The sequence below is a fragment of the Scylla paramamosain genome, chromosome 8 (genome assembly GCF_035594125.1).
Source record: "Scylla paramamosain isolate STU-SP2022 chromosome 8, ASM3559412v1, whole genome shotgun sequence".
Classification (NCBI taxonomy): Eukaryota; Metazoa; Arthropoda; class Malacostraca; order Decapoda; family Portunidae; genus Scylla; species Scylla paramamosain.
Genome location: NC_087158.1, coordinates 30,633,129 through 30,646,744, shown reverse-complemented (window position 1 = coordinate 30,646,744; position 13,616 = coordinate 30,633,129). Strand labels below are relative to the sequence as shown.

Genomic DNA, 13,616 nt, shown 5'->3' with positions numbered 1-13,616 from the left:
CTGGATATTACCCCCACACTACCACAAGAAACCTATCATCTTGGACAATGATATTCCTCACAATTATTTCTGTCAAATTTCAACTGTCATAGCATTATTACCAACTTGACTTTAATCTATAATGATGCTGTTCCCTTTAAAAAGTGGTATGACATGCTGACACTGAGGAAATATATATATTCTTCAAGTGATCGTAACATTTCCCCATCATTTCCTTAGTTACTGGAAGCTCATTGGTTCAAAACTAATATTTTCTGACCTGTAAAAAGGTTGGCTGAATTAGGGAGTGGTGAATAATGGTGAAGCAGTGCCTGGCTGGGCCTGCCACAGCCACCCTACCCTTGCCACTATCACACTGCCACTAATGACTTGGTTTTGTTAATTATTAATAGCTTCAATCTTTATATTCTTGACATATCATGTGTTTTATCCTCAGGAAATGGGCGGGGAGTGTCTCACCTCGCCAGCGGGCCAGACCTCCTCGACCTGGCACTCAGGATCTTCTCCACCACCTGCAGGCTGCCGTTCCTCGCAGCCTCCAGCAGCTCGGCGTCCTTCCCCATCCTGCTGTATTATCTACCACACATCTCCAGAGTGTTTTTTTACGGAATATGTCCACTGAGTATTGCGTCAGAAGCATTGATCAACAGCAGCCATCACTGACGCCGCCGCCCCCTGCCAGCAGACAACCACACTACTCCACAAGGCTCAAGATATCTTCGTCAATGTCTTCCTTCACTGGCAAGGACACACACACTTCTTTGCCTAATCATATCTTCCACAATACTTTGTAGATTAGTAGATTATTTATTCTGATGTGATAATGCCATGAGTTGAGGTCAGCATCAATTCGGTATCAGCTTGATAAGATATCTCGGGAGGAGACCGAACGCGTCCCATCAGCTGATTATGGAGGTAAACAAGACAGCAGTAGCAACTCTCTTGTCACCTCCTGGCATCGCGGCCCCTCACCTGTAACCATGGTATGATGAAGCACCAGGGGAGGACATTATTTTGTGCCTGGAGTGCGTATCTGATGTGTGCTTGTGCCTCCTGGAGTGGCGTGAAAACCAGAGAGAACAATGTGTCGACGGGCTCTGTGCCTGTGCTGGCGGCCACGGGACAGAACAATAGCCTGGCTGCCGAGGGAGGGGTGCACCTCAAGCACACCATCTCTCTCGATCACCTCGTGTCGCCTAATTCGATTTTGAGTACAGAGGCTTTCGGTCTGAACACTTCAAACAACAATCTCTTGGAAAATGAGAAGCAAAGTAGTAGTGAATCCTCATCACTGTACGTTAGTCCCACCACTGAGGCCTTGCCAGGCGCTTCATTACAGACAGTGTTATCACAAGATGTTACTGGAGTCACAGAATACAGCAGGAGCCTCGATGGTGAGGAAACATTACAACACAATGAAAGTCAAACATCAAACGCAGGTGTGTCAGCCAACTCAGTGTTAAGTATTCAGTCCTCTCATGAAAGCATATCAAAAAATAGTGATTCGGAAAATGAAGAGCAAGGTGTTACTGAATCAACACCATTCACTGGAAATCAGAGTATTGAAACCACACCATATATCACCACACCGTTGGATGTTACAACTGCACAGAATGACAAGAAACGAGACAATGGACAAACAGTACATGAACATCCAAGGAGTGTTTGTGATAACACTGATGGTACGTTTAGCACTGTATTATTGTCTGTTTGCAAGCCATAGATGGAGTCATATATATATATATATATATATATATATATATATATATATATATATATATATATATATATATATATATATATATATATATATATATATATATATATATATATATATATATATATATATATATAAGTTTTGCACACATTGTAAAATGTGACCTCATTTATAGTAAGCCTTTAATATGTGTCTATCTCCGATTGTTTACTAATATATATATATATATATATATATATATATATATATATATATATATATATATATATATATATATATATATATATATTATCCTTTTTCCTCTTTTTTCTTCATGTAAGAGGGTCAATGACCAAAAGAAACAAATTTTTAATAAAAAAAAGGCCCGCTTAAATATCAGTTCCCAAAGACATGCCAAATAGAATAAAAAAAAAAGCAGGATAAGTGTCTTCAAACTTTCCTCTTGAAATATATATATGTATAACCACTGCCCTTCATGTGGAAGCTTTCACATGGTGATAAGTTAATCCACCGAGGATCAGAAGAGGCGAAAGATTGAGTGGAAAAGGCTACACAGTGGCTCCATGACTTTTTAGCTTGAGTTTACAAATTCTGCATATGTATACACTTAAATTGTGATTTGGTGACATCTCACCTGATTGGTGCTGTGCTCCAAGTGAGTGGCGGGCAGCGGTAACACATGACCTGATTGGTGCACAGTCCAGATGTATGGCAGGCAGCAGTGATACACCATCTGAGTGGTGGGTAGTGATGACACATCTGATCAGTGCCATGGTTCAGGTGAGTGGCAGGGGGTGGTGACACATCAGTCGACCAGTGCCACAGTTCAAGGTAGTGGTGGGTGGCAGTGACACATCAGCCAATCAGTGCCACGGTTCAAGAGAGTGGTGGGCAGTGGTGACACATCTGCCAATCAGTGCCATGGTTCAAGGGAGTGGTGGGCGGTGGTGACACACATGCCGATCAGTGCCACGCTTCAAGGGAGTGATGGGCAGTGGTGACACATCTGCCGATCAGTGCCACGGTTCAAGGAAGTGGTGGGCAGTGGTGACGCATCTGCTGATCAGTGCCACGGTTTAAGGGAGTGGTGGGCGGTGGTGACACATCTGCTGATCAGTGCCATGGTTCAAGGGAGTGGTGGCAGTGGTGACACATCTGCCGACCAGTGCCACAGTTCAAGGGAGTGGTGGCAGTGGTGACACATCTGCCGACCAGTGCCACAGTTCAAGGGAGTGGTGGGCGGTGGTGATACATCTGCCGATCAGTGCCATGGTTCAAGGGAGTGGTGGGCGGTGGTGACACATCTGCTGATCAGTGCCACGGTTCAAGGGAGTGGTGGGCGGTGGTGACACATCTGCTGATCAGTGCCACGGTTCAACGGAGTGGTGGGCGGTGGTGACACGTCTGCCGATGAGTGCCACAGATCAAGGAAGTGGTGGACGGTGGTATTTTCTACACTTACGTGTGTCAAAAAAAAAATATCCACAAAATGAGCAAATCCAGATGTTGCCTTCATCAAACGTTCACTTTTATGAGAGTGACGTAGGCTTCCATTAGTCCTATGCATCTGCAGAGATTGTACTGGGTATCAAAATACCTCCTAAGAATAATATGAAAATGATACTAAGACAAAATGGGTTACTTTAACCTTGCCATTAAATCAACATATACAGAATTGTGCCAGCATGGCTTATGTTTTTGTTTTGAAACACACGAAGTACGTTTGGATTTAGTTCTGTGTATTATTCATATTACCTCACCACTTTTCTGTAGTTACATTAATGTAACAAAGCTTGAAAAGTTATAGATAGATTTTTCACACATACACTACATTGTCCTTTCTACATAAATGTACAGTCACACCTACTGCTCGTAATTTCTCCTCCTGTTGAAAGCTGGAGTCAAGACCAGTTAGTTTGGGTGTTCGCTCAAATAAACCACGCCCTCTGTTCCTCCCCCCCAACATACCCCAGTGTAAATGTAGTTTGAAACAACTCAGACAGCCATGTATGTTATGTAGGCAGAAAGGATGGCTTGTCTGAGTGAACACTCAGAATTGATTGGCCTTGACTTAGGCTTTCAAGGGGGGAGAAATTGGTAAGTGTGACTGTACACCACTGATCATCATTAATGCATAATTACCATTTGCACAGTCTTATTAATACAGACAAATGTGTAAATGTAAAATCTGGCAAAAGAAGTACATAGTGTTTGCCTCTCCAACTCCTTTGCATATTCTTGGAGTACTTGCTTTGTGTTGAGCATTTTCAAATACAGTATGCTTTTTGTTTAGAAGAACACAATTTTATTAGTATCATCTGTGTCTGAACAGTTACGTAATTTCCTTCAGGCTATGAGCACAGGGTTCTGGTAACATATTTATTTTTATTTGTTTATTTACTTCTTTTCTTTGTTTTTTGTGCTGATGATAATTTTTTCTTAAAGCAGGTGTGGTACTCCAAGAAGAGGAATATTCATTGCTCAACAACACCCACAAGATCACTGTTATTCAAAACCACACAACAGTCTCAGTTAAAATCACTGACTTTGATGAAAGTGCAAGATTCCTCATTTTCCAAGCCCATTCCCAGAACCATTACCTCATTTTGAGTGATCAGATGTAAGTATACCAAAGGTTGTATTACACAACAGAATACCTACACAATGGCTGTGAAAATGTATTGTAATCAGAATTTTCCTCATCTTCTTTATCCTGCTTGCCTTTTGGGAAATTGAACCAAGTTCTCAGAATCAGTTTGATGCATATGAATTATTTGCATCAATTTCTGCAGCTAAATGTCTGTGCTCACTAACATGGTCAAGCTCCATGATGTAGAAAATTATCATGAAGTGCTGTACTTCTTATAATTTGTACTTGTAAAGAGTTTGTGTAATTTTATACATATTGCTGGAGATTAGACAAGCAAACAAGCCCACACTGATCCATTATGCAGTTCATAATTACACAACAACCAGCTTATAGTTTTTCATGCAAGATAATAATTACATATTTGTAAAACTTTGTTGAAAATAATGAGAGAGTGATGTGTCTATGTTATGAGAGATTAAGTGCTGGATTACTGAGTTGAGGGTCAATCACAGAACACATCCTTGAAGAAGCCACTAACTCTTAACCCCACCTTTCCTCCTGACTTGGGGTGTGCTGTGTTGCAGGATGCCATCCGAAAACTGCTACACTAACAGCACGGACCCTGGCCTGGTGGTGTGGCCTGATCTTACCTGCAGTACCACAGCTTGCCACGTGTTCATCACTAACTGCCACAACACTAATATTACAGTGTTGTTCATGGTGCAGAATTATACCAGTCTTGGTAAGGTCATTTTGTGCTCATAAGTATATTTAACAATGCCTTTTTCATAACAAGAAAGTAGAAAATAATATCACTTCAAATACTTTATTCACTGTAAGATTTGGTCATAAAATGTGGCTTAGTCCCCATCCTTTTGCAAATTTGTCACTAAAAAATATCCATCTTGTAAGTTACGTAAGACTGAAGTGCTGCCTTTCATCACCATATCTCACAGTATTGTTTGCCATTTTGCCTTCATCCTTTGATGACAGATCCCATCCCTGGCAAGTACAAGGCTCCCTGTGTGGCCATGCCCTTCCTTAACATGGACCCCAACATCCTCACCACAAAGGTCTCCTACCAGGCTGCAGCCATGGCCTCCTGGGAGTCAGACAAAGTGGTGGGGTCTCTGCGCTACGAAGTGTTCCTCACCTACATGTATGAGAGGGACCAGAGTGAATCCAAGTACTGGGACACACTCATTGCCACCAGCACCCTCCAGGGCCTCAGGGAAAATGGAAGATCGGTCAGTTAAATATATTATGTAGTTTTCACATTTCTTTTGGTATTGCACTTTTTTTTTCAACTGAATTTTTTGTGAATTTCTGTGAGGAAAATGACTAATTACATAATGAATTGGAAGATAAAAAGTACAGAAGCACAAGGAGGGAATTTCTAGAGGGGATAAGGCATCAGAGATTTCAGTAATCAAGTGTATAAATACAGAAAGATTAATAAATAGCTGGAGTGGCAGACAGTGCTAGAATAAAGAAAGGAGGTTGTAAGTATGAGCGTGTGGAGAGGAATGAGTGAAAACTTTGCCATGGTCATCTCCTTAAGAAAATCTGAAGAAAGCATCAGAATAGGTAGACAGACATAAGATATTATATAAGTAAATAGACAACTATAGAAATAAAAGAAATCTAGCATTCCACCTGTGCCATGATGAACATATGATACACAGCCTAGTTATCCCCTCAACAGGTGGACATCAGAGAAAACAATGACACGGCAGCACAGTTGAACGTGTGGCTGGTGTCGTACTCAGGTGTGGGAGCTGTGGTCACTGTGGTTGTGTCCTACAATGGCTCCAATGGTACTCTGTATTCCTCAGGCGTGTCCTATGGTTGTAACTTCATAGATGCAGAAAAGTACAGTTGTACTAAACTTGGTGAGTCATTCTTATCCCTTTCACTGAAGTTTTTTTGTGTAGTATATTCTATAGATAAGTTATCAAGGTTTAGGTTTGTTGCTGATTATATCTGCATACATTTCATTGTGGCTTTTTTTTTTGTCTTTCATAGCAACAGTTCAGAATGAGTATGAACTCATAAGCTGGTCTTTCATCTTCACTTTTGGTTGGCTATCAAGAAAGATGTATATAACCACCCTTGCTTTCCTCCACAGTAACTTCTCTGGCCAAGCTGTTTTGTGCCTCCCTGCTCTTCATTGGTGCCATCCTACTGTTCTTTGGACACCGATGGCTCAACTTTACCATGTTCATCTCTGGCTTCTTCTTCTCTTGGTGCATGCTGTTCCTTATGTTTGCTCAAGACACCCACACCACCATAAATGGTAAGTACAACTTGATAGTTCACATTAGTTACTCTGTCTTGTGTAGAGCAGCAATATGTCCCTATGAAGGGAAACATTGAAACTCTATATAAGAAAGTAAACAGTGTGTTATGGCCTTTAATCTTGCACATCAGCAAGAAAAATGTGTGACAACCTTGTCTTGGCTGACCCTGTTTGTAAAGATGTCAACTTGGAAGAAGGGGCAGGTATGTGGTGTGATGCAGTGTTGGGTGTTGCAGGGCTGGGGTGGGGCACCCTGGTGGGGGCAGTGATAGGAGGGGCCCTGTGGCTGGTGGGGTGGCACATGTTCCAGCGACCTTTCCACTCCTCACTGCTCATCATTGTCATGGCTGTCCTCTTTGTGGGCATGATGGTGACCTACTTCCTCAGATGTGAGTGTGATCCAATCCCTTTGTTTCTCATCTTTGTTATGTTTTTCATATAAAGACAAAAGTGAATTCTGTCTTGTTACCAGTACCTGTGTAGTATTTTTTGTACATTTGCTGAGTATTTTTTGCACACATCTGTACATTGGTATCATTAGTTTACTTTTATAAATATCAATGTGCATTGATTTTGCATTGTCTTCATATTTGTCTGTACATATTTTATGTAAAATTATAGGTTTTTGTGACTTAGTCTTTATGTTTAACATTCCTTTTACTCCTGTTTTTTTTTTCAGTTGCAATATCTCCCAAGACTTCCAATCTTTCAGCTTTTGTAGTGTTTCCAGTGTTCTTCGCTATTGTCATCATTGCATACTCCATTATTGACATCAAGAAGGTATTATCTTATCAAAGTTTTGTTTACATCCTATTGTTTTTTTCTATTATATTATCTTTTATCATAGAAGCATAAACAGTAAACTTCATTACTTTTCACTTAAAAAGTCAGACTTAAATGTGTACACAAAGTATGTACTTAGTATTGATGTGCATTGAAACTTGTAACAAATAAAAGATTATTGGGAGTGCATTTTGCTAAAGCAGTAAAAGGTTAAGTTGTTGGCCTTTTATGTTTTGTCTATGCAATGAATTATATATAGTCACCAGGCTGAGATCCCCTTAAAGGTGCAGCTGAGACAAAGCATCTCACATTGTTTTGGTGTAGGAGTAAGAAAACAGAGAAGGGAGGAACTTGGTCTCCTTGCTTCATCTGTTTTAGTTGTCTTTTACAGCACACCTGGTATTTGATAACAGAAATCCAACAAGTCATCAGTCTACCTGTCTATCCATGTATTTATCTCCTCTATACATAAATGCTGTAGGTATCAGTGTATCTGAATATTTATGTAATCAGAGTTGTGTTGTTATGCCTGCTGTGCTAAAAATTACTGTTGTCCTTTTCCAGGTTCATATATTTTCCTGCACTTTGCTGGGTTCCTATGCCTTCATAGTGCCCTTTGCCTTTTACTTTGGTTCTTCACTGACCTACATAGTAATCAATGTGCTGGGTCTGGTGACAGTGCAGGACTACCCTGAGACAGTGGGCTACCCTCCCTTCCAGGTGTGTGGTGAGTACTATGCTTATAGTTGATAATACTACTTTTCATTAAAGCAGGAATTAAACAAAAAAAAAAAAAAAAAAAAAAAAACTGATAACATTTCATAAGTGTGGATCATTACCATAGAGAGTTGCAAGACTTTTTTCCACAATACACACAGTGTAGAACATCAAAGAAGAAGAAATGGTGTATATAACCATGCCATAAACCACCAGGCAGTCAATATAAACTTCATATTCATATCCTGGTATATTGTGCCCATATACAAACATACCAGATCATTAATATATGTTGTGCTATGTCTATTGGCAGACATCATCCTTCTGTGTCTATGGGTGGTGCTGTTCACCGGTGGAATGGCCTACCAACTGTACCGAGAGCGTGCCAGTCCACCCTTCCATCCACCTAATCTCACTTCATGGAATGACTTCAAGAAATCAGCAAACTTTGTGCTTGACAAGATGTTTATTTGCCTGCCCATGGACCCAGACCCTGGTGGCATGGACATTGAGGAGCGTCCTGCCTGGATGCTGAGGGTGGTGTACACCTCCAAGTTGATCTGGTGGAGGCTTACATGTAAAGGAGGTGACATTCCAGAGTCTGGATATGAGAGCTTCCCCAGAATAAGGAGGCTCTCACAGTATAATGAACAAGACTCTGAGACCAATGAATCTAGAATGGCTATGATACTGTCCAGAATTAGAGAATGGAAAGGAAGGGTTCGACACTACTTCAGGAGAGGGGATGAGAGACTCTTGCAGGAGAGTGAAGATGAGGAGCAGCAAAGAGAGGGAGAGGAAGAAAGAGAGGAAGATGAGAGCCAGCTTCTTGAAGGTTCAGTGTCCTGTTGTGCCTTCAGAAACTCGCAAGTGGTGCTTGATGATGCTTACACAACCAATACATAACCTCAAGTACAGCAATTTAATCTCCACCCAGAAGTTAATGATTGTAGAGTATTTAGTGAGTGAGAGGCGAGTGGCTGTGATTAGTGTTAACTCGCCCTGGTCTTGCCATGCTGGCACAAATACAGTTATCCCCTCAGTGCATCCACACACCCAAGAGGAGTAACTGTGCTGTATGACTCAGTGGTTGTGACAGTCATTCATTTTCATTGCCTGAGCCATGCTGAGGCTTATGATGCCTGTTTTCACATTCTGTATAAGGAATGGGCTTCATGGGTTCAGAACATTTCCATTTAGATATAGTCATTAGCTGTAGGTCTACTTTTTTTTTTGCGATAATTATAAGCAATATTTACATGATATTTCAGTTTCTGAATTTTTTTGTATATTTTGAAAAAAACTTTATTTTTTTGGCCGAGGATCTTAGTCTCACCACATAAAATCTAAGTACAGACTGTTTATTGTGTATAATTATTTGCTATCAAGTTTAAAATTTCTATGTACTAGAGGAGGTGTCTTTCCCATCCTTCAACTTTAATCAATAGTTATAGCATGAAATCCATAATTTTTCGTTGTTATTTAGATTTGAAAGGAAGCATGAATCAAAGATATCGGCCCTGCCTTAGAATGAATGCTCTCCTAATTAGCAGACCCGCCAGGTACAAAGCCCCGCCCCAGCAGGTGTCCCACGCAACGCTAAACACGAGACTCTCAGGAAGGTAATACGTAACTGCGACCCTCATGACCACCACCATCCTACTGTGTGCTTCTGACTCGTACTATTTCATGTACATCTTGCCACAAATTAGAGTAAATTTATTGCATATTAGCAACATAAATTGTAAGATTATGAATTATTGTATGCAATATCTGTGTATCTACTTATACCAAAGACAGCCATTGTAAAATAGCGATCTTGTTGACAGCATTAAGCTAAGTTTGTTATGGGGTTGTATACATTTTAATGTAAATAAAGTGTTTTGCAGTCTACTCGATCATGAATGTAATTTCGGGATAAAATAGTAGGTTAGTGTTAATATACAAATAAAACACACTAATAACGCTAAACGTCCGTTCTGAGGCAAACGTCCATCAACGTCGATAAGCACAAGATATTCGGACAATATTTTGCTACGTACTTTAGCCAGTAACTCCTTATTCAGAGTTCGTAGAGCAGCGAGGGTGCTGTCCTCAAGCTGCAGAGAGAGTAAGCTGCTGCCCTCGTGGAAGTTGTTTTGTATAAATATTGTTGCCAGAGTTAGCATCTATTGCGAAGTTTGTAGGCGTGAGCTGTTTGCGTGTTGTGTATGTTATAAAGGTAGAACTGAGACTGTTACTTGAGGATTAAGTTGTTTTGTGTTGTCTTCTCAGTTCAGGCAGGCAGTAAGAAATTATGTACCTGTATCCACTGAATTACAAGCAGAGTAAGGTGTCACTGTCCAGTACAACGCAGAAATCCCGCCGCGGAGGAATTGTCATGTCACTGATGATGTGCATTAAGATGGCGGCGCGTCATAACGGTAAGTCATGGGTTGTATTACCGGCCAGATGTTTATTATTTCAAGGTTGTGGTAGTTCTTAATTGTTATAAATGAGGCGGAGGCAGAACCACCGGGGTGCTTACGCCGTCTGGGGCTGAGTGGCACAATAAAGGTGCTGGAAAATGTTAGTGTTTGTTCATCCCGTGTGTGTGTGTGTGTGTGTGTGTTTTTTTTTTTTTTTTTTCCTTTTTTTTTCTGGAGTCACAAGAACAAAGAAAAGGAGGGTGATGGGAATTTTTCAACACAGAATCTGCTTCCACACACACAAATTAAGTAAATGAAATAAACAAAGGAATGCTTTTTTTTTGGCCTTACATTAGGATATTACGTATAGGAGACTCGATTTTACATACAAGATCACTTAACAATATCGAAGTGTCGAACTCGTAAAACAGGTAAGAGATAATTTCCCAGAATTTACGAACAACAACGTATATAATGCATCAAGAAGAGCGACATAATAGCAATGAAAATTAATAATAAACCTAATGCAGTAAAAAAAAAACGCTGAAATTGGAAGAGCAGCAGTATTCATGATCATCAGTGAACAGCACATTACTCACCACTCGACTCATCCCAAAGGAGATTTTTTTTTCCCCTCTTTTTTTCCCTCCTCAAGGGAGTCTCCACACAGATACCTTTCCCACGGCAGGATCCATTAACTTGGTCAAGTCGCGAGGCCTGGAGGGCGTACATTTCACCCTCATGGAGGACTGTCTCACAGATACAAGCACCTCCCCGGGAAACGTATTGCTTGCTTGTGGAGTCTGAGGTGGTGTTCACAGGATATGCAGTAACGCGTCTGGATTTTTGTTGCCCTTGGCCAGTGTCCCTCCTACATTACAAAAAAAAAAAAAAAAAAAGTCACGGAGCAGTCGCTGATTGAGCAAATGAATACTAAAGTGTTGCTCTTTCGTTCTATGCAAATGCTTTCCAACCAGAGGCACGAATTCCCTTCTTCAGGATGCTGTTAAACTTTGATGTCTCGCAGCCATATAGCAAAATAAGGAACACACAGGACTTAGGAATTTGCTTCGAAGGACCTTGCACTGGCTACAGAAAATAGTTAATAGAAGAATTTCGACCCATAGAAATTATTGTTGTTTTGGTGTGTGTGTGTGTGTGTGTGTGTGTGTGTGTGTTTTCAACATGGAAAGGCAGCATACGTGCACATGACAGTAAAAAAGCAGTTTCTCATTACACTTTATATTCCCAAGGACCATTTTCACGGGCTATTCACGAATGACTGAGACGGGAGGTTGGGGGGAGGGGGAGCGGGTCGCGGACCGCTGGGTATTTATAAAGTTAATGAGGGGACGAGCGGCGGGCGGCGGCTGACGTCACCGCGGAGACGAGACGCAGCGCGGACAAGGACGCCCCGCTTACCAAGGCCTACCTGATCAACCTGCTGACGCGGGAACTTATCAAGCGAGTTTCATTAGTAATCGGTGACTGAAAGGACGGAAGGAGGCAGCGGTGCAGGCGAGTCATGGGAGGGGTGGAATGTAATGGTGCGGGATGAAGGTTGGCAACGCTGTGAGATTGTCATTTGTTTGGGATGAAGCTCGTCGCTTGTCAGGCGCCACGTGCAGGCTCTTATCTGCGATATTAAAATGTCACTGCTCAGTTCCTGCTGCCCCAACAGCTCACTTCTACTGTGAAATACAGTCTTTATCACAGCCGCCCCCCACCCCCCCTTTTTCATCTCACAATGGCAAGCACGGGACACCCCGGCGACCGTGACACACACACACACACACACACACACACACACACACACACACACACACTCACACACACACACACTTTTTAGTTATCATACTTTTAAATAATTAAACTCCTCTGAAACATTACTCTCACAAAAGCAATTATTTCTGATGCCCTTGCAAAGTCTCCTCCGTTTTCTTTTTTTCTCCACACACACACACACACACACACACACACACACACACACACACACACACACACACACACACACACACACACACACACACACACACACACACACACACACACACACACGAAACAAGTATGCTGGTCATTCTGTGTGTGTGTGTGTGTGTGTGTGTGTGTGCTTTTCGGACCGTGTACATTGTAGAGGCTTATGATAAATGAAGGTTCGGAGTAAATGCAATAAAAATGTAGGTTTAAATTCCTAAATCACATTACAAACTAAGTGGAATGTATCTCTCTCTCTCTCTCTCTCTCTCTCTCTCTCTCTCTCTCTCTCTCTCTCTCTCTCTCTCTCTCTCTCTGCTCATATTATTATTTATCGTATCCTTCCTGCTCCCCTTCCCGCTCCCCTCACTCTTCACCCTCTCTCTTCACTCCCCTCTCTCATAACAATCGTTGTGCCATCATTATAAGAAGCCATTACACCCCCTTATTCACCCCCTTAGTAACTCTTTCTTCCCTTCTTTTCCCTCACTTCATGCCTCTCTCCCTCCCTCCCTCTCTCATCTTTCCTTTTTTTTCCTGTTTTTCTTTTCTAAGCTGTTCTATTATCCTCTTCCCTTATTTTTTTCTTCCGTACCTCTCCCTCTTTCTCTTCATCTCTTCCTCCCGTTCCTCTTCTGATTTCCTTCCTTCCTTCCTTCCTGTTTTTCTTTTCATAATTAGTGTTATCATCCTCTATCTCTTCCACTCTTCAAGTTTTATATAAAGAAAAAATCTTTCCCTCTTCTTTCCTTCTCCTTTCCTCCTTTCCTTTTGTCCCATTTTCCTTTTTTTCCCCTTCCCTCTCCTTCACGAAGTTATTACATCATCCTATACCTATTCCTTCAATATTTCCTCCCTCTATACATCCTCCTTTCTCATCTCCGTCTTCCTCCTCCTCCTCGTCCTCCTCCTCTTCTCCTCCCCTGCCTCCCCTGCTGGGACGGAAGACACACGCACAATAAATAGGACAGTGAACACAATACGGAGGGGACAATAGTGTATGGAGACTGAGAGTATGAGGGGAGGGAGGGGAAGGTAATAGGGAGGGTAAAAAGGGGGAATAGAGATGAGGGAGGGAGGGAGAGAGGGTGTAGAACGATAAGATAGGATGTCAAAAAATTATGTTTT

General features: G+C 41.5%; 1 protein-coding gene across 4 annotated transcripts; it reads left to right on the top strand.

The window, feature by feature from the left end:
- Positions 1-754: 754 nt before the first annotated feature.
- Positions 755-10,674, top strand: LOC135103153 (transmembrane 7 superfamily member 3-like). 4 transcript variants are annotated; one of them, XM_064009224.1, is made up of 10 exons: positions 755-1,682; positions 4,163-4,337; positions 4,892-5,049; positions 5,301-5,554; positions 6,013-6,199; positions 6,436-6,603; positions 6,843-6,995; positions 7,286-7,386; positions 7,954-8,116; positions 8,420-10,674. In XM_064009224.1, the coding sequence occupies exons 1-10, from the start codon at positions 986-988 to the stop codon at positions 9,010-9,012; spliced, it is 2,649 nt and encodes an 882-aa protein (XP_063865294.1). In that variant the 5' UTR covers positions 755-985; the 3' UTR covers positions 9,013-10,674. The 4 variants fall into 4 exon arrangements, with proteins under 4 accessions (XP_063865294.1, XP_063865295.1, XP_063865298.1 ...); XM_064009225.1 differs by having other exon boundaries at positions 757-1,682; positions 4,166-4,337; XM_064009228.1 differs by having other exon boundaries at positions 887-983; positions 4,166-4,337.
- The last annotated feature ends 2,942 nt before the right edge of the window (positions 10,675-13,616 follow it).